The sequence below is a fragment of the Engraulis encrasicolus genome, chromosome 3 (genome assembly GCF_034702125.1).
Source record: "Engraulis encrasicolus isolate BLACKSEA-1 chromosome 3, IST_EnEncr_1.0, whole genome shotgun sequence".
NCBI classification, from domain to species: Eukaryota; Metazoa; Chordata; class Actinopteri; order Clupeiformes; family Engraulidae; genus Engraulis; species Engraulis encrasicolus.
Window position 1 is genome coordinate 23,655,845 of NC_085859.1, and position 24,590 is coordinate 23,680,434.

A 24,590-nucleotide genomic window follows, 5' to 3' on the forward strand; every position below is an offset into this window, starting at 1 on the left:
ACACACACACGCACACACGCACACACACACACACACACACACACACACACACACACACACACACACACACACACACACACACACACACACACACACACCGACTGACATCAAGTGACATATTGTCTCATTTCTTTTCCACTCCCCTTTCTCAGCTTCATCTAGCATGCTTTATAGCAGGGGTGTCAAACTCAGGCCCGGGGGGCAAATTTGGCCCGCGGAGCCATTTTATTCGGCCCGCGAGATCATTTCAAAGTTGTCACACATACACCATTAATGTATAGAGTGACAAAATTTGAACATGAAATTTGCTGTGTCACAGTATGTGCAGACACATTTGAACTGAGAAATATGATGGGAAAGAGTGTATGTGAAATTTAACTATGAGTATGAGGTGCATCCATGCACAATTTTAGTCCATTTTTTGAAATTAATTGTTGAGTTTGGCCCGCGACTTCGTTCCAGATTTTGATTTTGGCCCTCAGTCAATTTGAGTTTGACACCCCTGCTTTATAGGCTCTTTTCCACTGGCAGTTTTCTACCCGGTACAGCTCGACACAGCGCGACTCAGTCGCCACTTTTTGCTTTTCGACGAGACACAACACAGCTAAACTCAGGTTGAAAACCAGCCGGTCCGCTGAAGCGAAATAAGCGGGTCTTTCGCAGCTTACTACCCAGAATCTGTGTCAGCTCGTCCTGACCGGTAATGTAAAAAAATAATCAAGGCGTCCACCAGATCAAATGTCTTGGAATGCTCTTTAGTTTGAAAGTGAATTACTTTGATATTTAAGATCGAAGTCAGAAATCAACATTGCAGTATCCAAATATGTCGCTGAAACTATTTATAGCCTACTTCAATAGCTGAGATATCTGTCGGCCTCAACTAGCCTACGTAAAGTAATGCTACATGACAACGCCAAAAACGTAATTCCAACCATACTCTGGGTAACACGGTTTGTAATGGAAACACAAACCGGGCTGGTTTGACAGTACCACTCAGCACTACTCAGCTCAACACAACACAGCACGGCACGGCACAGCTGGGTTGTATGTGGAACAACGTCTTATGTGGCTGGCTGTGGCTGTGAAATTGCAACTTTTTGAAACGGCAACTAACCTGTGGTTCTAATTAATGAAACATAATGGGACGTCTGAGTTATGAGATGCATGTTTGTGTTGAATTCTGTTTTCTTTTTTTTTTTATCTTTTAGGGGAAGAACATTTTATTGTATACTTCAAAAAGCCCATATGCGTTTTCAGGGGCAAATGGACATCATTCACACCCACAAACTGCATGTATGGCATTACAAGTCGCCCCACCATTCAACCAGACAGGCTCCACAAGCATCCATAGTGGTATGAGTGAGTGTCTCTGACTTAGACACCACACTTATCCGTGCTGGTTTGCCGTCATAAAGTGGACCATGTTGCTTTCATCTGGAGCCTCTAGTGGTTCAATGTGTCATAAACAGATGAGAGTGGTGGCGCTGGGGTAGTCTGGTCCGTCTAACCAGATCCTTATACTAATTTCATTCGCACAGAAGATCTGGATCGACTAAACAGAGAAACCATTTCTTGTGGATGGGGTGAACTCTGTCGAAGTTCAAAATGTGCGTACGAATTTAACCCAATCGCTCACATTTGGCTGTGATGTGTAATCTGCTGGAATGTAATAGGTGCCAGAAAGGGGAATGCAGTGGTGCATTGATTGACATCCCCACTTTCGGGCTCCCTAAATGAGGCTTCCTCAACTTTTACTGCAGACAAATGAGTGGAGTGCAACAGCAGTAACACTGTTAAGACAGAAAGAATCAAGAAAAAAAATGCAACACCACTTTAAAACTCGTTCCGGCACCCTTGAATGTAATGTGTCATTGTTTGCCTCCCCGTTGGCTGACTGGCCAGTCGTCTGGCTACAAGAATAACTTCCTCCCAGAAGACCCGACCCAGGTGTAACGTGGAGCTCAATGTAAATTGACTGGAGCTTTATGGGTGGCAGGGAGAGGGTAGCGCTGTGGGTGGAGGTGAGATCTTCACATGGGCCCATAACAGACTATGGTGAAAGGACACACCATTTCTACCTCCCCCCTGCTTGCAAATAGCTCTATCACACAAAATGCTCTTAAGTAATTATTTTGCAAGTAGAAGGTTTATTTACTTCACAAAGTAGGCCTACACACATATATATTTTAAAGGCCTTTAAAAATAGTACTTCCTGATAACAAACTTTAGTGTTATTGTAAAAGTCTACTGCTTTGTAAAATACTTCTAGTGCATAATATTTACTGTGTACAAAGAACTATGTATGCCATGAGCCAAACGTCCCGTATTGTAGGCAGTAATCTAAAATGATGGCGGCTCTTAACTTTTAAGAAGCCCCATAACAAACCCAACATTATCAGCCATTAAATACGCTGTCAAATAAGCATGCGGACACAAATCAATTCTTACAAAAAGAGGGGGGCGAGAAACTAAGTACAGTATGTGCCGTTATACTAGTGGTTTCAATCATTAGAAAAAAAATACCTCCTCATACTTAAATCATTACAGTACAGTAACTTCAGAAAAACCCCAAACCCCATTTAGAAAAATCTCATTAACTCTAATGAGAAACAGACACAGGCTTCCATAAAGTAGTACTTAACGCCTCGTCACTAAACCTGTGAGAAAAAAGAAGGCCTTCGTAGTATGTCTGTGCAGTGTTTGGCGGGCAGTGTGTGAATTCAGTAATTCATTTCAGCTGTGCACTCGCCTTTTATTGGGTTGCCTGTATTGTTGTTGTTGATGATGTTGTTGTTGTTGTTGTTGTTGTTGTCTTGCATAGCCATGTGTCGAGTCTCCACCTCACGCTTTCGAGGCATCTGCTTGCTGGTCTACATTGACTGAGTCACCGCGAATCCCTTCTGATTGGCACTCGGTCCCATCCAGAATCTTCAATCCCTCCAGCGAATCAGCTAGTCTAGAAAAAGCACATCACATCACACACAACACAACACCAAGGTGTTACTGTATGTGGGTCATTGATGTGGTAGCACATGTCAGGGCAGCGCAACAACAGCCAGTGCCACTATTCTGCAGATTTTTTCTGTTTGTTTTTCGTGGACTATCTAGGTGAAAAGCATATTCATTGCAGCATAACAACCGCCAATTACTAATTAATTAATGGGGATTAAATGCGATTACTCCACCTGACCTTCACCCTTGTACCGTTTGTATGCATATGCCTGTATGTATGTATTTATGTACTTGATGTATGGGTAATGTAAGTTGTATGTATGCTGCATGCATTGTACAGTATATACTGTGCACTGTATCTATGTATGCATGTACAATGTAGTATACAGTATGTGTATCTTATTTGTAGATGTATGTTGCTGTGCTGTAATCACCTTCAGGAATATTTCACCACTGCATCTACTGCTACTACTACTACTACTACTACTACTACTACTACTACTTCTTCTTCTGAATTGAGCCTTTGCACTGAATATTCACATTGTCTTCAGAATACTAGGCCTGGAAAATGTGTGGACCACTTTTCAGGCAGTATGGAAACCTTCTCGTGCTGTCCTTTAAAACAAACTCTCTCTGCAATGTGCACGCAAGGTCGCTGACTTGATTTACCTCGAAACAGGAGTTACTGTCTGTTTAGAGGCATCAATTCGGGCGGCGAGCTGCGAGCGCAGTGTCTGGACCATATCACAGCGCAGGACCTGGGACAGAGAGGATCCTGGGAACAGACTCAGCAGAAGGGCCTCCACCTAGACCAAGACCAGAAGATGTGGCATTTTATTATGGTAGACTCATAATGCCCACTGCTCCACCAGTCAAATAGACACTGAGGAGACTTCCCTACCATAGAACCATTTATATTTAAAGGGACACTGTGCAGGAAATGGTCAAAAAAGGTACTGCAACTATGCTGCTCATTGAAACTGGGCTGCCTGTTGCCAAATTTGATCTTTACATGAAAGTTTACTTAGTATTAAAGAAATATTTTCAAGTATGGTCCAAGTACAGTCATTGGTGCAGCTAAAAATGGCTATTTTTGGAAATTCAAAATGGCGGACTATGGAGAAGATCCCCCTTTTCATGTATGAAAAGTGCAATTTTTCCAGTCATAATGAATACTTAGAATTTGATGCTGGTGGTAAGTATTCATGAAAAAGGTAACATAAGTGAATGGGCAGCATGGCTTCTGGAAATAAACAACAAAAAATCTTACACAGTGTCCCTTTAAGGCATTGTATTTATTTTTGACAGGACAGTTGAGGAGAGACAGGAAATGAGTAGGGAGAGACAGATGGTCGCCAGTGCTGTAACCCAGTGCCCTACCGTTAGACCACGGCAGGGCCGGAACTATTTACTATGACACTACACTACAAAGACTATGAGCGTCTAGTAACACATTATGACTTCATGCACTTTGCATGGCCATACTGGTAAGGGCAAAATTTGGTTCCTCAAAGTTTGGTTCCCAAAGATTGTCACAACCCTCCACACTGACCCCTTATTTATTTGTCCTATAATTTTGCCAAATGGTTACTTGAAGTTCACAGGAAAATATGCAAATATGCAAGAAGCTGTCTGAAATAGGTTGGTGGAACTTGGAACGTTTTAAATGTTCTATGCTAGTTCACCATTGGCTGTTCTGCTGGTGTACTGCCAAGCCACATGCTAAAGACCTGCCTGCCGATTGGTGGGATCCAGCAGAATGGCGTGAATGGCGTCCTCCTTGGCCTCCTCCAGCTTCTGCTCTCGGTTGTAGATTCGGCCTCGGTTCTCGTAGTACTGGCTGACCCCAGGGTTGTACTTGACAGCTTGAGAAAAGTGCTCCAAAGCCTCCTGGAATTGTCTGAGGATATGAGAACACAGAATGCCCTTTCGCATTGAATGAGAGATCATGCGGCAGCAGCCGGCTACCTTTCCTGTGTTGACTGCCATTGTTTATTATAGTTTCATACAGTTTTTCTCGATTGGTTTGGCTCATTTCTTGAAACAGAGATGACATTCCTATAACCATTGGGTCATTTGACCAAACATTCTTACACTTCTGCACAACTGTTCAGATAACTAGCAAAATGTCAGATACCTCCCAAAACACCTCATTCTTGCATCAGCACTAAACCGTCTCACATATAAATAGTCAGTACCATCAAAATGGCATAGATCCTTCTCAATTGATTTGGCTCATTTGCATTCATTTAGTCCTTCTGTCAAAATAAACTGGATGGTTCAGCATAACTACATGGATCCTCATCACTCGCTCATATCACCCCAAAAAGAGTTTACCCATGTGTCAAAACTAAATTTCTTCCCCACATATATCATCGGTACCCCCAAAATACATTGTCCCTTTGCCATTGTGTAAGCACTGCCAGTCAAAATGGTTAGGTGTTTTATCTACGTTCAGCGAACAGATTTTGACTATGTATAAAAATGAAGTGAGTGAAACTATTGAAGTTTGACAACACGGATAATTTACCAAGGACATTTATCAGTAACTGTCTTTACTGTAAATTCATATACAGAAAGTAATGCCCATATATCACAGGTTTCTCATGGTTTTGGCTCATTTCTCAAAACAGACATAACATTCTCAAAAATATAGCTGCAAGCAGCAATGCGGGGCCAAGCAGTAAACTTGCCAAAGTCGCCACGGCAACAGAAGGAACTGCAGCGCAAAATTCAAAATGGCGGTATTTCCCTTCTGCGTTTACATAACGTTATATAGTGCGTTGGATTCGGCTTGGCCCAAGGATTCTAGTGATAATAATATATTTTACATTGTGCACATGGTTTAATAGCTACAGGCAAAAATGTAGCTAAAATGTTGACCTGTTGGTGGCGCTACAGAGTTTGAGCTGGGGGTCTGAATTTTTTTTCAGTAGGTCATAGGATGGACATCTATGTGTGTAAAAAATCCTAGCCGAAACCGACAAAGGGTTGCTGAGATATGACCTCACTTCCTGTTTTGCCACTTTTACAACAATTTTGATTGGCTGTCACGGCTAAACGATAAAAGATATCCAATATTCCTTGAGACCCCATACAAACCTCAGTACAGAGATACAATATACTGAATTTCGGGAGAAATGGTCAAAAATTGCGGGGAAAATAGCATTTTTATTGAATTTTACAAAGTTCAAAATGGCGGGAAACCTATCCAGGCAAAAATTGACGTCATAGGGCGCGTTGGATTCGTCTTGGCCCAAGGATTCCAGCGATACCAGGTTTATGAAAATTGGCCCATCGGTTCAAAAGTTACAAGCAGAAATGTACCTGCGACTTTCACCTGCTGGTGGCGCTAGAGTATTGGGGCTGGGAACCTATAACTCGCTGTGGGTAATGTTGATGCTGCCTCAAATATGTGTGCCAATTTACAGCATTTTTCTATGTATGGTTCTATGGGATACCATAGACTTACAGTGAATTTTACAAAATTCAAAATGGCGGAATTTCCCTTCTGCGTTGACATAACTTCATATAGTGCGTTGAATTCAGCTTGGCCCAAGGATTCTAGTGATAATAATATATTTTACATCGTGCATATGGTTTAAAAGCTACAGGCAAAAATGTAGCTAAAATTTTGACCTGCTGGTGGCGCTACAGAGTTTGAGCTGGGGTTCTGATTTTTTTTGTGGTAGGTCATGGGATGGACTATTATGTGTGTACAAAATCCCAACCTAATTCAACAAACGGTTGCTGAGATATGACCTCACTTCCTGTTTTGCCATTTTTACGACAATTTTGATTGGCTGTCACGGCTAAACGATAAAAGATATCCAATATTTCTTGAGACCCCATGTGTAGCTCAGTCCAGAGATACTATATACCGAGTTTCGGGCGAATTGGTCAAAAATTGCGGGAAAAATAGCATTTTTATTGAATTTTACAAAATTCAAAATGGCGGGAAAACTATCCTGGCGGAAAATGACGTCATAGGGTGCGTTGGATTCGTCTTGGCCCAAGGATTCCAGGGATATCAAGTTTATGAAAATTGGCCCAGCGGTTCAAAAGTTACAAGCAGAAATGTACCTGCAACTTTGACCTGCTGGTGGCGCTAGAGTGTTGGGGCTGGGGTCCTATAAATTGCTGTTGGTAATGCTGAGACTGGCCCGAATGTGTGTGCCGATTTACAGCATTTTCCTACCTACGGTTCTATGGGCTGCCATAGACTTGCTAAGGAGAGGAAAGATGTCTACGTAATAATAATAAATATAGCTGCAAGCAGCAATGCGGGGCCAAGCAGTAAACTTGCCAGAGCCGCTACGGCAACAGAAGGAACTGCAGCGGCCCCTTTGGTCCAAATCTCGCCAATGTTGGTGTGCATTCCTTGGACGAGAGTGTGATCACGTAAACCAAGTTTAGTTTGAATCCGTTGAAGAGCTGCCGAGATATGAGCTCACTTCCTGTTACCTGTTGGTGGCACTAGAGAGCTTGGGGTCTGGATCTGTTGTGGGAGGTCATGGGATGGACTAGAATGTGTGCAAAAAATCCTAACAGAAATTGACTAACGGTTGCTGAGATATGACCTCACTTCCTGTTTTGCCACCTTTATGACAATTTTGATTGGCTGTCACCGGCAAACGACAAGAGGTGTTCAAAATTCTTTCCTCTCCCCCCTCCCTCTCCCTCCCTCCCTCCCTTCTTCCCTCTCTGTCCTTCTCCCTCTCCCTCTCCCTCTCCCCCCTCCCTCTCCCTCTCCCTCTCCCTCTGTCTGTCTGTGTGTGTGTGAGGAGGGGGTGGGGGGTGGGGTGCAGGGGCTGGGGCAGAGGGGCTTGACCCCCTGCCGAGAATGGTGTCAGTGAACGTGCGCAAGGGGGGCAGAGGGGACAGAGAGATGAGAAAAAATCCCTCCATTCTTTCCACAATTTTGAATGGCTGCTGTGAGCTGATAGTTTTTTCAATCGTTACGAAAATCCATACCAGGGTGCAACATAGTGTGAAGATGACCTGTGTACCAATATTTTGAAAATTGGGAGTATGGTTCAAAAGCTACAGGCAAAAATGTAGCTAAAATTTTGACCTGTTGGTGGCGCTACAGAGTTTGAGCTGGGGATCTGATTTTTTTTGTGGTAGGTCATGGGCTAGACTACTATGTGTATACGAAATCCCAGTCTAATTCGACAAACGGTTGCTGAGATATGACCTCACTTCCTGTTTCACCACTTTTACGACAATTTTGATTGGCTGTCACGGCTAAACGATAAAAGATATCCAATATTTCTTGAGACCCCATGTGTAGCTCAGTCCAGAGATACTATATACCAAGTTTCGGGCGAATTGGTCAAAAATTGCGGGAAAATTAACATTTTTATTGAATTTTACAAAATTCAAAATGGCGGGAAAACTATCCTGGCGGAAAATGACGTCATAGGGTGCGTTGGATTCGTCTTGGTCCAAGGATTCCAGGGATACCAAGTTTATGAAAATTGGCCCGGCGGTTCAAAAGTTACAAGCAGAAATGTACCTGCAACTTTGACCTGCTGGTGGCGCTAGAGTGTTGGGGCTGGGGACCTATAAATCGCTGTGGGTGATGCTGAGTCTGCCCAGAATGTGTGTGCCAATTTACAGCATTTTCCTGCCTACGGTTCTATGGGCTGCCATAGACTTGCTAAGGAGAGGAAAGAGGTGACATAATAATAATAAGAATACCAGCTAAAACAGTAGGGGCCTTCGCCAGCTTCGCTGCTTGGCCCCTAAATATAGCTGCAAGCAGCAATGCGGGGCCAAGCAGTAAACTTGCCCAAGTCGCCACTGCAACAAAATTAACTGCAGCGCCCCCTTTAGGCCAAATCTCACCAATGTTGGTGTGCAGTCTTTGGAGGGGAAGGTGATCATGTGAACCAAGTTTAGTTTGAACAGAGACTGCAGGGGCTGGGGCAGTGGGGCTTTTGTTGAGACTTTAAAGCAATAGCAGAACTACGCACACACATAAGCTCTCGTCTCTTGTGTGTCCAGGCCCCCTGCCGAGAATGGTGTCAGTGAACGTGCGCAGCCGGTGCCAGAGGGGACAGAGAGATGAGAAAAAATCCCTCCATTCTTTCCACAATTTTGAATGGTTGCTGTGAGCTGATAGTTTTTTCAATCGTTACGAAAATCCATACCTGGGTGCAACATAGTGTGAGGATGACCTCTGTACCAATATTTTGAAAATTGGAAGTACGGTTCAAAAGCTACAGGCAAAAATGTAGCTAAAATTTTGACCTGCTGGTGGCGCTACAGAGTTTGAGCTGGGGATCTGATTTTTTTCGTGGTAGGTCATGGGATGGACTACTATGTGTGTACAAATTCCTACCCTAATTCGACAAACGGTTTCTGAGATATGACCTCACTTCCTGTTTTGCCACTTTTACGACATTTTTGATTGGCTGTCACGGCTAAACGATAAAAGATATCCAATATTCCTTGAGACCCCATGTGTAACTCAGTCCAGAGATACTATATACCGAGTTTCGGGCAAATTGGTCAAAAATTGACGGAAAATTAACATTTTTATTGAATTTCACAAAATTCAAAATGGCGGGAAAACTATCCTGGCGGAAAATGACGTCACATGGTGCGTTGGATTCGTCTTGACTCAAGGATTCCAAGGATACCAAGTTTATGAAAATTGGCCAAGCGGTTCAAAAGTTACAAGCAGAAATGTACCTGCAACTTTGACCTGCTGGTGGCGCTAGCGGGTTGGGGGTGGGGCCCTATAAATTGCTGTGGGTAATGCTGAGCTGGGCCCGAATGTGTGTGCCGATTTACAGCATTTTCCTACCTACGGTTCTATGGGCTGCCATAGACTTGCTAAGGAGAGGAAAGAGGTGACATAATAATAATAAATATAGCTGCAAGCAGCAATGCGGGGCCAAGCAGTAAACTTGCCAGAGCCGCCACGGCAACAGAAGGAACTGCAGCGCCCCCTTTGGTCCAAATCTCGCCAATGTTGGTGTGCATTCCTTGGACGAGAGTGTGATCACGTAAACCAAGTTTAGTTTGAATCCGTTGAAGAGCTGCCGAGATATGAGCTCACTTCCTGTTACCTGTTGGTGGCGCTAGAGAGCTTGGGGTCTGGATTTTTTTGTGGGAGGTCATGGGATGGACTAGAATTTGTGCAAAAAATCCTAACAGAAATTGACTAACGGTTGCTGAGATATGACCTCACTTCCTGTTTTGCCACCTTTATGACAATTTTGATTGGCTGTCACCGGCAAACGACAAGAGGTGTTAAAAATTCTTTCCTCTCCCCCCTCCCTCTCCCTCCCTCCCTCCCTTCTTCCCTCTCTGTGCCTCTCCCTCTCCTTCTCCTTCTCCCTCTTGCTCTCCCTCTCCCTCTCCCTCTGTCTGTCTGTGTGTGTGTGAGGAGGGAGTGGGGGGTGGGGTGCAGGGGCTGGGGCAGTGGGGCTTGACCCCCTGCCGAGAATGGTGTCAGTGAACGTGCGCAAGGGGAGCAGAGGAGACAGAGAGATGAGAAAAAATCCCTCCATTCTTTCCACAATTTTGAATGGCTGCTGTGAGCTGATAGTTTTTTCAATCGTTATGAAAATCCATACCTGGGTGCAACATGGTGTGAGGATGACCTGTGTACCAATATTTTGAAAATTGGGATACGGTTCAAAAGATACAGGCAAAAATGTAGCTAAAATTTTGACCTGCTGGTGGCGCTACAGAGTTTGAGCTGGGGATTCGATTTTTTTTGTGGTAGGTCATGGGATGGACTACTATGTGTGTACAAAATCCCAGCCCAATTCAACAAACGGTTGCTGAGATATGACCTCACTTCCTGTTTCACCACTTTTACAACAGTTTTGATTGGCTGTCACGGCTAAACGATAAAAGATATCCAATATTCCTTGAGACCCCATGTGTAACTCAGTCCACAGATACTATAAACCAAGTTTCGGGCGAATTGGTAAAAAATTGTGGGAAAATTAACATTTTTATTGAATTTTACAAAATTCAAAATGGCGGGAAAACTATCCTGGCGGAAAATGACGTCATAGGGTGCGTTGGATTCGTCTTGGCTCAAGGATTCCAGGGATACCAAGTTTATGAAAATTGGCCAAGCGGTTCAAAAGTTACAAGCAGAAATGTACCTGCAACTTTGACCTGCTGGTGGCGCTAGAGCGTTGGGGCTGGGGTCCTATAAATTGCTGTGGGTAATGCTGAGCCGGGCCCGAATGTGTGTGCCAATTTACAGCATTTTCCTGCCTACGGTTCTATGGGCTGCCATAGACTTGCAGAGGGATAGGAATGGTGACTAGAGAATAATAATGAAGAAAACCTACTAACTCTATAGGGGCCTTCGCCAGCTTCGCTGCTTGGCCCCTAAATATAGCTGCAAGCAGCAATGCGGGGCCAAGCAGTAAAGTTGCCAAAGTCGCCACGGCAACAAAAGGAGCTGCAGTGCCCCCTTTGGCCCAAAATGTTGGCAATGTTGGTGTGCATTCCTCGGAGGGGAGTGTGATCACATGAACCAAGTTTAGTTTGAATCCGTTGAAGAGCTGCAGAGATATGAGCTCATTTCCTGTTACCTGTTGGTGGCGCTAGAGAGTTTGAGCTTGGGGTCTGGATTTTTTTGTGGGAGGTCATGGGATGGACTAGTATGTGTGCAGAAAATCCTAACAGAATTTGACAAACGATTGCTGAGGTATGACCTCACTTCCTGTTTCACCACTTTTACCACAATTTTGATTGGCTGTCACCCTCAAACGATAAGAGGTATCAAAAAATCTTTGAATACCCCAAAGAAAATCAGTGCCAAGATGAAGTGTACCCTTTTGTAGGGCATTCTGACCAAAATTTTAGGACAAGTAGTATTTTTATTGAATTTCACAAAATTCAAAATGGCAGACTTTTTTCTTCCGGTTGACATGAAGTCATATAGTGCGTTGGATTCGGCTTGGCCCAAGGATTCTATTGATAGTATTATTTTCAAAATTAGGCATACGGTGTAAAAGCTACAGGCAAAAAATGTAGCTAAAAATTTGACCTGTTGGTGGCGCTACAGAGTTTGAGCTGGGGGTATAATTTTCTTTGTGGTGGGCCATGGGATGGACTACTATGTGTGTAAAAAATCCTAGCCTAATTCGACAAACGGTTGCTGAGATATGACCTCACTTCCTGTTTTGCCACTTTTACGACAATTTTGATTGGCTGTCAAGGCTAAACGATTTAAGATATCTAATATTTCTTGAGACCCCATACAAACCTCAGTACAGAGATACAATAAACCGAATTTCGGGCGAAATGTTCAAAAATTGCGGGAAAAATAGCATTTTTATTGAATTTTACAAAATTTAAAATGGCGGGAAAACTATCCAGGCAGAATGACGTCATATGGTGCGTTGGATTCGTCGTGGCCCAAGGATTCCAGGGATACCAGGTTTATGAAAATTGGCCCAGCGGTTCAAAAGTTACAAGCAGAAATGTACCTGCGACTTTCACCTGCTGGTGGCGCTAGAGTATTGGGGCTGGGGACCTATAACTCGCTGTGGGTAATGTTGATGCTGCCTCAAATATGTGTGCCAATTTACAGCATTTTTCTATGTATGGTTCTATGGGCTACCATAGACTTACAGTGAATTTTACAAAATTCAAAATGGCGGAATTTCCCTTCTGCGTTGACATAACTTCATATAGTGCGTTGAATTCGGCTTTGCCCAAGGATTCTAGTGATAATAATATATTTTACATCGTGCATATGGTTTAAAAGCTACAGGCAAAAATGTAGCTAAAAGTTTGACCTGCTGGTGGCGCTACAGAGTTTGAGCTGGAGATCTGATTTTTTTTGTGGTAGGTCATGGGATGGACTACTATGTGTGTAGAAAATCCCAGCCTAATTCGACAAACGGTTGCTGAGATATGACCTCACTTCCTGTTTTGCCACTTTTACGACAATTTTGATTGGCTGTCACGGCTAAACGATAAAAGATATCCAATATTCCTTGAGACCCCATGTGTAGCTCAGTGCAGAGATACTATATACCGAGTTTCGGGCAAATTGGTCAAACATTGCGGGAAAAATAGCATTTTTATTGAATTTCACAAAATTCTAATTTGCGGGAAAACTATACACGCAGGGTACAATATCATCACTAGTTCTCGGATTTGTTCTGGGCCAAGGATTCCAGGAATACAAAGTTTTTGAAAATTGGACCAGCGATTCAAAAGTTACAAGCAGAAATGTACCTGCAACTTTGACCTGCTGGTGGCGCTAGAGCGTTGGGGCTGGGGTCCTATAAATCGCTGCGGGTAATGTTGATTCTGCCTCGAATATGTGTGCCAATTTTCATAACTTTCCTATGTAGGGTTCTATGGGCTGCCATAGACTTGCAGAGGGAGAAGAATTTTGACTGGAGTCAATGAGGGAACTAAAACACTAGGGGCCTTCGCCAGCTTCGCTGCTTGGCCCCTAATAATAATGAAGAAAACCTACTAACTCTATAGGGGCCTTCGCCAGCTTCGCTGCTTGGCCCCTAATAAATAAATAGAATAATTAAGAATAAAAGTAGGAAGTTGTTAATTCAGGACCACGGCACCGGCAGACTGCAGGGAGGACAAAAGAAAAGAATAATAAATATAGCTGCAAGCAGCAATGCGGGGCCAAGCAGTAAACTTGCCAAAGTCGCCACGGCAACAGAAGGAACTGCAGCGCCCCCTTTGGCCCAAATCTCGCCAATGTTGGTGTGCATTCCTTGGAGGGGAGTGTGCTCACATGAACCAACTTTATTTTGAGTCCCTTAAAGGGCTGACAAATATAAGCTCACTTCCTGTTACCTGTTGGTGGCGCTAGAGAGTTTGAGCTGGGAATCTGGATTTTTTTGTGGGAGGTCATGGGATTGACTAGTATGTGTGCAAAAAATAGCTAAAAGAATCTGACAAACGGTTGCTGAGATATGACCTCACTTCCTGTTTTGCCACTTTTAGACAATTTTGATTGGCTATCACCTCCAAACGATAAGAGGTATCAAAATTATTTGGATACCCTAATGCCTATCAGTCTGAAGATGATGTGTACCTTTTTGCTGGTCATTCTGACAAAAAAATGTGTGACAAGTAGCATTTTATTGAATTTTACAAAATTCAAAATGGCGGAATTTCCCTTCTGCGTTTACATAATGTTATATAGTGCGTTGGATTCGGCTTGGCCCAAGGATTCTAGTGATAATAATATATTTTAAATTGTCCACATGGTGTAATAGCTACAGGCAAAAATGTAGCTAGAATTTTCACCTGTTGGTGGCGCTACAGAGTTTGAGGTGGGGATCTTTTTTTTTTGGGGAGGTCATGGGATGGACTACTATGTGTGTAAAAAAAAACCTAGCCGAATGAGACAAACGGTTGCGGAGATATGACCTCACTTCCTGTTTTGCCACTTTTACAACAATTTTGATTGGCCGTCACGGCTATACGATAAAAGATATCTAATATTCCTTGAGACCCCATACAAAGCTCAGTACAGAGATACTATATACCAAATTTCGGGCGAAATGGTCAAAAAATGCAGGAATAATTGCATTTTCATTGAATTTTACAAAATTCAAAATGGCGGGAAAACTATCCGTGCAGAAAATGACGTCATAGGGTGCGTTGGATTCGTCTTGGCCCAAGGATTCCAGGGATACCAGGTTTATGAAAGTTGGCCCAGCGGTTCAAAAGTTACAAGCAGAAATGTACCTGCGACTTTCACCTGCTGGTGGCGCTAGAGTATTGGGGCTGGGGACCTATAACTCGCTGTGGGTAATGTTGATGCTGCCTCAAATATGTGTGCCAATTTACAGCATTTTTTTATGTATGGTTCTATGGGCTAACATAGACTTACAGTGTTTTTTACAAAATTTAAAATGGCGGAATTTCCCTTCTGCGTTGACATAACTTCATATAGTGCGTTTAATTCGGCTTGGCCCAAGGATTCTAGTGATAATAATATATTTTACATCGTGCATATGGATTAAAAGCTACAGGCAAAAATGTAGCTGAAATTTTGACCTGCTGGTGGCGCTACAGAGTGATGTGTATGTATCTGTGATGACACAAATGGATACCAGGTTTATGAAAATTGATCCAGCGGTTCAAAAGTTACAAGCAGAAATGTACCTGCAACTTTGACCTGCTGGTGGCGCTAGAGTGTTGGGGCTGGGGACCTATAAATCACTGTGGGTAATGCTGAGGCTGCCTCGAATGTGTGTGCCAATTTACAGCATTTTCCTGCCTACGGTTCTATGGGCTACCATAGACTTACAGTGAATTTTACAAAATTCAAAATGGCGGAATTTCCCTTCTGCGTTGACATAACTTCATATAGTGCGTTGAATTCGGCTTGGCCCAAGGATTCTAGTGATAATAATATATTTTACATCGTGCATATGGATTAAAAGCTACAGGCAAAAATGTAGCTGAAATTTTGACCTGCTGGTGGCGCTACAGAGTTTGAGCTGGGGTTCTGATTTTTTTTGTGGTAGGTCATGGGATGGATTACTATGTGTGTACAAAATCCCAACCTAATTCAACAAACGGTTGCTGAGATATGACTTCACTTCCTGTTTCACCACTTTTACGACAATTTTGATTGGCTGTCACGGCAAAACGATAAAAGATATATAATATTCCTTGAGACCCCATGTGTAGCTCCCTCCAGAGATACTATATACCAGGATTCGGGCGAATTGGTCAAAAATTGCGGGAAAAATAGCATTTTTATTGAATTTAACAAAATTCAAAATGGCGGGAAAACTATCCTGGCGGAAAATGACGTCATAGGGTGCGTTGGATTCGTCTTGGCCCAAGGATTCCAGGGATACCAAGTTTATGAAAATTGGCCCAGCGGTTCAAAAGTTACAAGCAGAAATGTACCTGCAACTTTGACCTGTTGGTGGCGCTAGAGTGTTGGGGCTGGGGACCTATAAATTGCTGTGGGTAATGCTGAGCCGGGCCCGAATGTGTGTGCCGATTTACAGCATTTTCCTACGTACGGTTCTATGGGCTGCCATAGACTTGCTAAGGAGAGGAAAGAGGTGACATAATAATAAGAAGAATACCAGCTAAAACAGTAGGGGCCTTCGCCAGCTTCGCTGCTTGGCCCCTAATAAGAATACCAGTTAACACTATAGGGGCCTTCGCCAGCTTCGCTGCTTGGCCCCTAATAACATGGACAAATGCCAAAGCAACTAGCAATTGTTCAAAACAGAATGTCGTTTGTAAAAGTGTCATGAAATTAGCCAAATAACAGAGGAAACTGTAGTATACATGGTTGTAAAATTATTTTCTACTAACTAGTAAAGTCACTATACCATCTGACATGTTGAACACTGACATGAATTTACTATGTAATGAAATTCTTAAAATATGATGTCCTTGACTGTTTTGGGAATTGCGTAGACCACTTTGCATATGATGACTTACACAATGAAATAATGCTGACGTGTTTTGGAGAGGGCAACCATTAGACTGAGAATTGTCTAATTCGTTTAGATAAGCAAGGTCAATTTATTTGGAAAATGTGCTAAATGTATGCTGAATGTGTCAACTGAAGGGTATTTGTACATATCCATCTGCAGAGATGTACTAAACATTTGAGACATGTACAAAGCATTTGATATCTGATGAAAGTAATGAAAAATGCCATTCTGTTTTGGGAAATTGCAAATTGGTTTGGGGATTTGTCCGTTTTTTTTGAGAATGCCATCTCAGTTTTGAGAAATTAGCCAAACCAATCGAGAAAAACTGTAAGATGTGATTTGAACGGTTTACATACAAAACCCTCTGAGTGCATTTGTGAAGAGTTTACAAAAATGGCTGATTTCTATATATTTAGTAAACTGAAAAATCAGTCCACATTTATGTGGGTTTCTGATTGAGATTTCTCAGGAAAAGTACAATTTTCCAAAGGGTTTTGCATCTGAACTCCTCCTATTACGTTACTGATCCATTGATTGGAAATGAATGAGATGTCGCAGGTGGTTGTGTCAGAGACCTATTGGCTTGGCTCTGCATGCCCAGGGAGTTGTGGGTGACAGCCAGGCGGGCGTGAATGGCTCGGTTGTGGGGGTCCAACTCCTCAGCCTGTTGGTAGTCAGCCAGAGCAAAGCACAGGTCCCCCTGCTTAAAGAAGCAATCTACAAACACAATACACAGTTATTGGAAAAAAGACCATCTATTGACTCAGACTGATACCTGCTGTATGTGGACAAAACAGTTGTTTTATTGTCGCAAGCCATGAACTGGTTATTACAGTAATGCATGATCTTTGGCTCTCGTCCCTGTAGTCCTCTATGGCTCTACTGAGAGACATGGCCCCCTCCTTGTATAGTAGTGAAGACCACCACGCTATAGTGTAGTGGAGGCATCAATGTAATGTAATGTCATGTAATACAATATATGTAATATCAGTGTAATGTATGTGATGTAATTGGCCACCTCCTCTGTTGATGAAGAGGCCGCTCTCATCCCTGTAGTCCTCTATGGCTCTGCTGAGCAGCATGGCCGCCTCCTTGTAGCAGCCGTGGGAGAAGCAGTGCAGCGCAAAGTCATTGTAGGTTAGCACCAGCTGCAGGTGGGCCTCTTCCTGTACCGCCACACTTCCTTCCTGCCTCTCGTCCGGCGTGGCTGCTAAGGAATAGGCGCTGGTGGTGGCTGAGATGGCAGCGTCGGTCTCCCTGCCCAGGGTGGCGGTGATCTCACCCAGGCTGACGGCGGCGGAGGAGGAGGAGGAGGAGGCGGGGGTGATCTTGCCCCCCCGGGTGGAATTGGTGACATCGGTGGCGGGAGCGGTGCTGGCTTGCTGAGCCCCGCACGGTTCGATGGTAGTGGAAGAGGAGGGAGAAGCTGCGGGTCCACCCAAGATGGTGGAGGCTGAGGTGGCAGCGGCGGTGGCGGTGGCAGCGGCCGCACTTGCTTGCTGAGCCTCGCACAGCTCGATGGTGGTGGAAGAAGCTGCAGGTCCACGCAGGGTGGTGGCGGAGGCGGAGGTAGTGGCGGTGGCAGCGGCCGCACTTGCTTGCTGAGCCTCGCACAGCTCGATGGCGGCCACTAGATCCTTGATGGCTGTGGTGAAGTCCTTCAGCCGACGCTGCAATGTCCCTCTGGTATAGGGAAGGCAGAATTATGTATGTATGTATGTATGTCCATATGTATACGCTTTTGAAGACAGATTTTTGTCTCTTTTCCACAGACGATTTTCTGGTAGGCCTACAGCTTGCCACAGCGTGACTCGGCCGCCACTTTTTGCTTTACGATTGAGTTGTGTCGTGCCTATTCAAAAAGCAAAAAATGGCGGGCCAAGTTGCACTGTGTCGAGCTGTAGGCCTACCAGAAAACCGGCAGTGGAAACGAGGTTTTAGATCCCGATGTTCTCAAACTGGGAAATGGCAGCAAACAAATTGTGGTGACAGTAAAAATGTTATTAGATGAAAAAAAAGTTTTTTGTTTTTTTTAAATACTGTATTACAGATTTCATATCTTTACTGGTCTGCAGACACTTCTTTGTTTTTTCCTCAATTCATTTAAATTAAATTCTGTACTACCATGTACAATTCAAACATGAGTTTTGCCACTTCATTAGCCTCAGGCTAATTTACCTCTGCAGTGCCTGTGGAGGGGAAAGCTTAGATTGGCAGTTGTGACATAGTAAGTGTGCTTCTGCTGCATGCACACTTGCTTCTATATACAGAAGTGCACAGATGCGTTAGATACACAAAGTAACCAAGGCCAGGGTTTTCATTATATTTTTTTTGCAAAGAGTCCCATTTGCTATCCATTTCACATGCATTTAAATGCATGAAATGAATGCATGTGGAATGGACAGTGTGCAGAGGTTTTCTTATTTCTTAATTTTTTGCCGTTATGATGACATGACATCAACCTTATTGTCAAGTTTTCACTGAAATTCAATTTGAATCCCTGAGTGGACATACATGTAACATCATAGCCTGGCCGCGCCAAACCCCTACAGCAATCAATTTGCGGCCTATAGGGGCGTCTAGATTTCTAGGCTAGTAACATCACAGACTTGACAATAAAACTCACTTGACTTGATTTGACTTGACTTGACTTGTACACATCAGTAGGCTACCATACCAGCGGGAAAACTGTGCAAACCTCGACACGTGTCAAAGGTGCAAGAAAGCGCTTTACCGTTGCGTTGAGGAGCACGCTTTAACTTCAAAATGCGTCGCACCAGCACGCTGAATGCACTAGCGTGCGATACATACGCTAAAGCATGATGACAGCCTGACCATGCATGTGGAGCACAAAGCACCATGGGAGTTCAAGGTGCCCACCTGAACAGGTAGTAGGACGGCTCCTCTGGACAGGACTGCACGGCCGAGTTGATCCTGACCAGAGCCTGCTGCAGGTTGCCCTCCAGGGCCTTGGTGCCGGCCTGCCTCCTCAGCACCTCCCCGACCTCCCTCAGCACCGCCTGCAGGCCCAGGCCCTCTGGACAAGAGGGGTTCAGCCGGAGGGCCGACTTCAGGCTGTGGTGGCACAGTGACATCTGCAGGAGACGCGGTGCAATTACAGCTCTGCTTGCACACGTACTGTACAGTGCTGCATTGTGTGAGTGTGGAAGGGGAACTCTATTGGGGATATGTGCATGTGCCGTGCGTGGTCTCAAAATGCGAAAAGAGAGAAAATGGACATTTAACAATGCACGTAGTTACTGTATACAAATGTGATCAATATATTCATTACATCATTAGTTAGGCTAAATCCACTTTAATTCAGCACTCCATCAGAGCACTATCAAATATACCATAAACAGCACTAGTAGTCATCAGTGCGATCTGTTCCAAACTCTTTTTTTTCAGTATAGTGTAAACTGACAAAATGTTTTGTGTCTTACCTCTTTGATACCTCTTTGATGTAAATTTTTGAAAAAATATAATAAAAAGACAACCACAAAAAAATAAATAAAAATAATGTTTTGTGTCTCCAACCTGGTTGAGTTGCTTGTGGAGACGTGCTTTGAGGACGAACAGGTCGGCTGTCTGCTCATCCGTTTCAAGCCACCTGGTGACCAGCTTCAGACTGTCACTATAGCGTCCCAAAGCAGTCAGGCATGCCAGGCTACACTCACAAAAGAATGAATAAGATGAGAGGTGGAATTAAAAATTAACTCAGTTGTGTAGATAGATAGATAGATAGATAGATAGATAGATAGATAGATAGATAGATAGATAGATAGATAGATAGATAGATAGATAGATAGATAGATAGATAGATAGATAGATAGATAGATAGATAGATAGATAGATTCATATTTAAGACATACAGTATTTTAAGACACAGCCCCTATTAGAAACATGTTATTACTAATGTCAATGACATGGTTTATTTTAAACCAAAGACCTTTTGAATATTTTTTTGATGAGTGGTTTGAAACTAACCTCTTGTACTGATAGGATCTAAAATCAGGTCTCAGTTCGGATGCTTTGGTAAAGGACTCAAGAGCTCCAACAAACATTCCCTTGTCAAACAGAGACTGGCCCTGTGGACAAGGATAAGAAAGACGGATGTTAAACAGGAGTATAGTATTAAAGATATTATCCCACAACTCTTTATCACTTAACCTTCACATTCTTAACACTCTTATGTGATGCTCCCAAACTGATTGGTCATTACTGCCTTAAAAGGATGAAACTAAAGCCCCTTAAAATCAGCACAATATACACCTGTAGGTGGTAGACATACGCAAGGCGGTGTAGGAAAGTCTTGTCTTCTGGACTGAGACGGCAAGCCTCAGAGTAACTGTTGATGGCAGCCTGAAAATCGTTCAGTTTAAGGCGAGCCTCTGCAACATCCGCATGCAATTGAACCTGTCAAGGAGAATGGTTATTTGGATTGACCTTGCTCTGCACAGTGTATTTCCTGATGAAGAAGTCTAGCAAAGAAACTAATGCATACTGTAGTTCACACACCTCGTTAGGTTTCAGAGTGATTGCCTTGTTGAAGCATGCCACAGCCTTCTCAAACTCTGACTTTGACATGGCTTCATGACCCGACTTGAGGCTGGGGGTGGGAATACAGAGAGTTGTTTTTTTTAATTACACATTCAATTGATGGTGAGCACCACTGGTGCTTGCACCTAGCCTAGCCTGGCTATTGTGACTTTTCTCTGGCTAACTAACTCTAGCTTCCATGTTGGTCTGGCTGACAAGCGTCAACTCATTTCTTTGAGGGAGACGCAAAGGGTGTGTCTACTGTAGCTCTCGTTCATGATGCTTCCGAATGCTATTTAGTCAAGTGCAGATATGAGTTGACCCCAAAAAAATTCTAACAAAAGGTTTCTCAGTGGTTTCCAGTTGTATCAGATGTACTTAAAAACATACTCAAAGTCTACCAAAATCAAACTTCAGGAAAGGCCTCATTTTCAAGATGGCTGCCGCCAGGCCCTTAAAAGGACTGCGGCATGAGAATTAACTTGAAATGACAAAGAATAGTGGTGTTTCAAACCTGTTTTGATCATGTAATATTGTAATTAGTATAGTTGCTTGATAAGTATGTGATTAGGAGTACAATTTAATATAAAACAAATGAAATAGGACTGTGTGGTACTGTACAATTGGTCAAAACAGGGCCACCATGTGTACACTCAAACCCTTGTGTGTGTGTGTTCTTCTGTTGTTGTTTGTTCCATTTTTATTTTTGTTTGTTTAATGTTTTTTCTTATTTTTTCTTTTTTTTGATATTTGTTTTTTTGTTTTTGTTTTTTTTTTAAACATATTTACATTCTGACCTGAATGTTGAACAGAAACATTTTTATGTATATTCTGCCGCTCTTTCCTATTATTTCTTTTTTGTTTCAATGACCTTGAAAAAATGCTCATCATCACATTCTTCCTCCCACTGAGGCTTATTGCAATTGCCAACTTGACATGGTCCACAAGTAGTAGTCTATATGCTTTACAACTGCACCGTTGGGTTTGTGCAGTTACAGTGGATCATCTTCATGAGACTATTAGCGGCAGCAGGCTTTCTGGTCATAGCTGGCAGGAAGTGGTTGTCCACAAGTCTCCATCCCCAGTTCACTGGATTCAGCTCAACTTCCTTTCCAAGTCAAGTCATGACCTGAAAGTAAGTTCTGAGTGAGTGGAATTTGGAGGAACATTCAGTCCGGGGCAGTCGTTCTGGGGTAAGAACAAATTTAGTGGTAACAAGCTTCCTGCTGAAAGATGTGGTAACGCAGAGAAGCAAGTGAATCAGTACTCTTACCACCAGACAGCACTGCCATTGCCTTGGACCCATGGTCCTGTATTGTGGTGCTGTCTTGATTTGTCATCAAAAACAAATTGGCACATGACTTGAGGGTAGAGTCCCCATCGACTAGTTTGTGAAAAGCTGTCTGTTTGCCAACACCAAAAATGTGTGATGTTGAATTACCTGTTACCAGAATGGCAATGACCCAAGTCATAATGTATTACTAAAGGCCATTTGCACTGTCATAGTGGAGCAGTACTATGGATGTGAAGTTCTCAGAAACTATTCCAGCGTTGCACTGGTGGAACGGCGTGCGTTAAGGGCCTACAGGAAACACGTGGAATCTGTGGCCAAGTCAATTAACTAATTTAAGAGCTTCATGCCCATTCTTGAAAATTACACCTTTGTAATATTCAGATTTAGGTAGACTTTTACTATGCTATTAAGGGCACCCTATAGTACACAAAACAGCTAATAGAAAGCTTTTGTTTCAAATGCTGTTTCGGAGTAGGGTGTGTTTTGTCATGCAGCCTGCAGTTGTAATGTTTCTGTAAAAAAATCCTACAAAAACCATCCAATTGTACTTAGAACCACTTATCTATTAGGTAATATTGTAATTAGAATATTACATGGTCAAAACATGTATAAAAACACTTTTCCTGATCATTTCACAGTAATCTTATGTCACACAGTCATCTTACAGTAATTTGAAGGGCCCGGTGGCGGCCATCTTGAAAATGAGGCCTTTCCTGAAGTCTGATTTGAGTAGACTTTTAGTATGTTATTAAGGACACCTAATACTACACAAAACAGCTCAGAAACCTTTTGTTAGATTTTTTTTAGGGTTGGGTGGTGATTTTCCATAACTGCACTCGACTAATTGGTTTAAGCCACAATCGCTCAGACCACCCATTCCTTCAGTCACCTGTTAACTGGTGTGTCATTGCCTTAAACACGCCCCATAAAACCGTTAGAAATGCTGGAATTTTGATGATAGGTTCCCCTATCTTGTTAAAATTTGAAATGTAGATATGTAGTTTGTCCAGCCAGACTACTCTCGAGAAACTAAACTTTGTGCAATCAATGTTACAGGTAGTATGGGCGGGCCCAGGCTAGCTTGCACTTGCAGCTTTTACTTTGATTCAAGAGTTTATTGTCATTGTCAAAGAGGCAAGGAAATTGTGTCTGGACTAGAGTAGCCTACAATTTCGTTGCCTTTTTGACAATCACAATAAACTCTTGAATCTTGATAGGTTTCAAAAGGCTCAACATTTGAAATGTGTACTTACAGTGATTCCACTCTGTTTTTTATGATGAGGTCGCAGCTCAGGTCTGGTCGCTCGGCTTTGGGCCCCGTGCATCTGAAGATGCTGCTTGAGCCAAAGATGCTTGGGGTAGCATCCTCTAAGTGTGTCTGCTGCTCGAACAAAACAGAGGAGACAGAGGATTACACAGTGTAAACAAATGCAGTGTTAACATTAGTTTACTGTCGTAATAACACTGGTTCTTCGATAACAGAGTGACCCCAACTAAACTGACGTTTTGGATGACTATTACAGCGCTCCAGGTGGACCAATGTGCATTATGGGGCTACAGAGCTGAATATTATACGGTTATAGGGCATAATGGCTTCACAGTATTACTTCAACACTCCACGAGTGTTGACCAGCGGCTCTTACACAGACATTACACATTACACAGAGCTTTTAGTAATACACTAGAACTTGGCCATTATGGTGTAGGCCTAGCCTAAAGCAAATTTATAACAGGAGTCATGATTAAGTTTTCAAAAAAACCTATCTGAACTCCATTGGAACAAACTAAACAGTGTTATGAGACTTTCATCTCTGACATTACAGAAACAGACATTACACATTACACAGAGCTTTTAGTAATACATTAGAACTTGGTCATTATGGTGTGTAGGCCTAGCCTAAAGCGAATTTATAACAGGAGTCATGATTAAGTTTTCAAAAAACCTATCTGAACTCCATTGGAACAAACTAAACAGTGTTATGAGACTTTCATCTCTGACTTTTAAAGTTGTTTTAACTTTCACATTTCAATAGTAGGCCCTAAGCGTCGGATACTGCAAGTGGGCATATTTGATTTTTTTTCCCCACTGTAGTTAATGAACACGAGGAATAGGCCTGGAATAGGCCTAGCCTAGACCACGACGAACAGACAGGTAGAGCGCAAATCAGGATGAAGTAGACACTATTGCATCGAATTCGCTTACTCGGCCTACACGTTGTTAAACAAACCTGATTATCAGCAACTGTTGTCGAATAGGAAACAAATTCCTTTAGAAGATTCAAGTCTTCCATGCTGGTGGCTTTGCGCTAACCGGGATAGTTTGTGTTACATTGTCACCAAGGGAACTAACAAAGGGGCCTGGCAGAGTC

At 42.9% G+C, this 24,590-nt stretch overlaps 1 protein-coding gene across 1 annotated transcript; it reads right to left on the minus strand.

The window, feature by feature from the left end:
* Positions 1-2,689: 2,689 nt before the first annotated feature.
* LOC134445890 (tetratricopeptide repeat protein 16-like) lies at positions 2,690-24,546 on the minus strand. Its single transcript, XM_063195035.1, has 12 exons — positions 24,450-24,546; positions 23,475-23,602; positions 20,907-20,997; positions 20,661-20,804; positions 20,376-20,476; positions 19,926-20,055; positions 19,269-19,483; positions 17,407-18,071; positions 16,964-17,105; positions 4,687-4,852; positions 3,622-3,758; positions 2,690-2,956 (listed from the first exon to the last, which is right to left on the minus strand). The coding sequence occupies exons 1-12, from the start codon at positions 24,510-24,512 to the stop codon at positions 2,842-2,844; spliced, it is 2,097 nt and encodes a 698-aa protein (XP_063051105.1). The 5' UTR covers positions 24,513-24,546; the 3' UTR covers positions 2,690-2,841.
* Between the last annotated feature and the right edge of the window lie 44 nt (positions 24,547-24,590).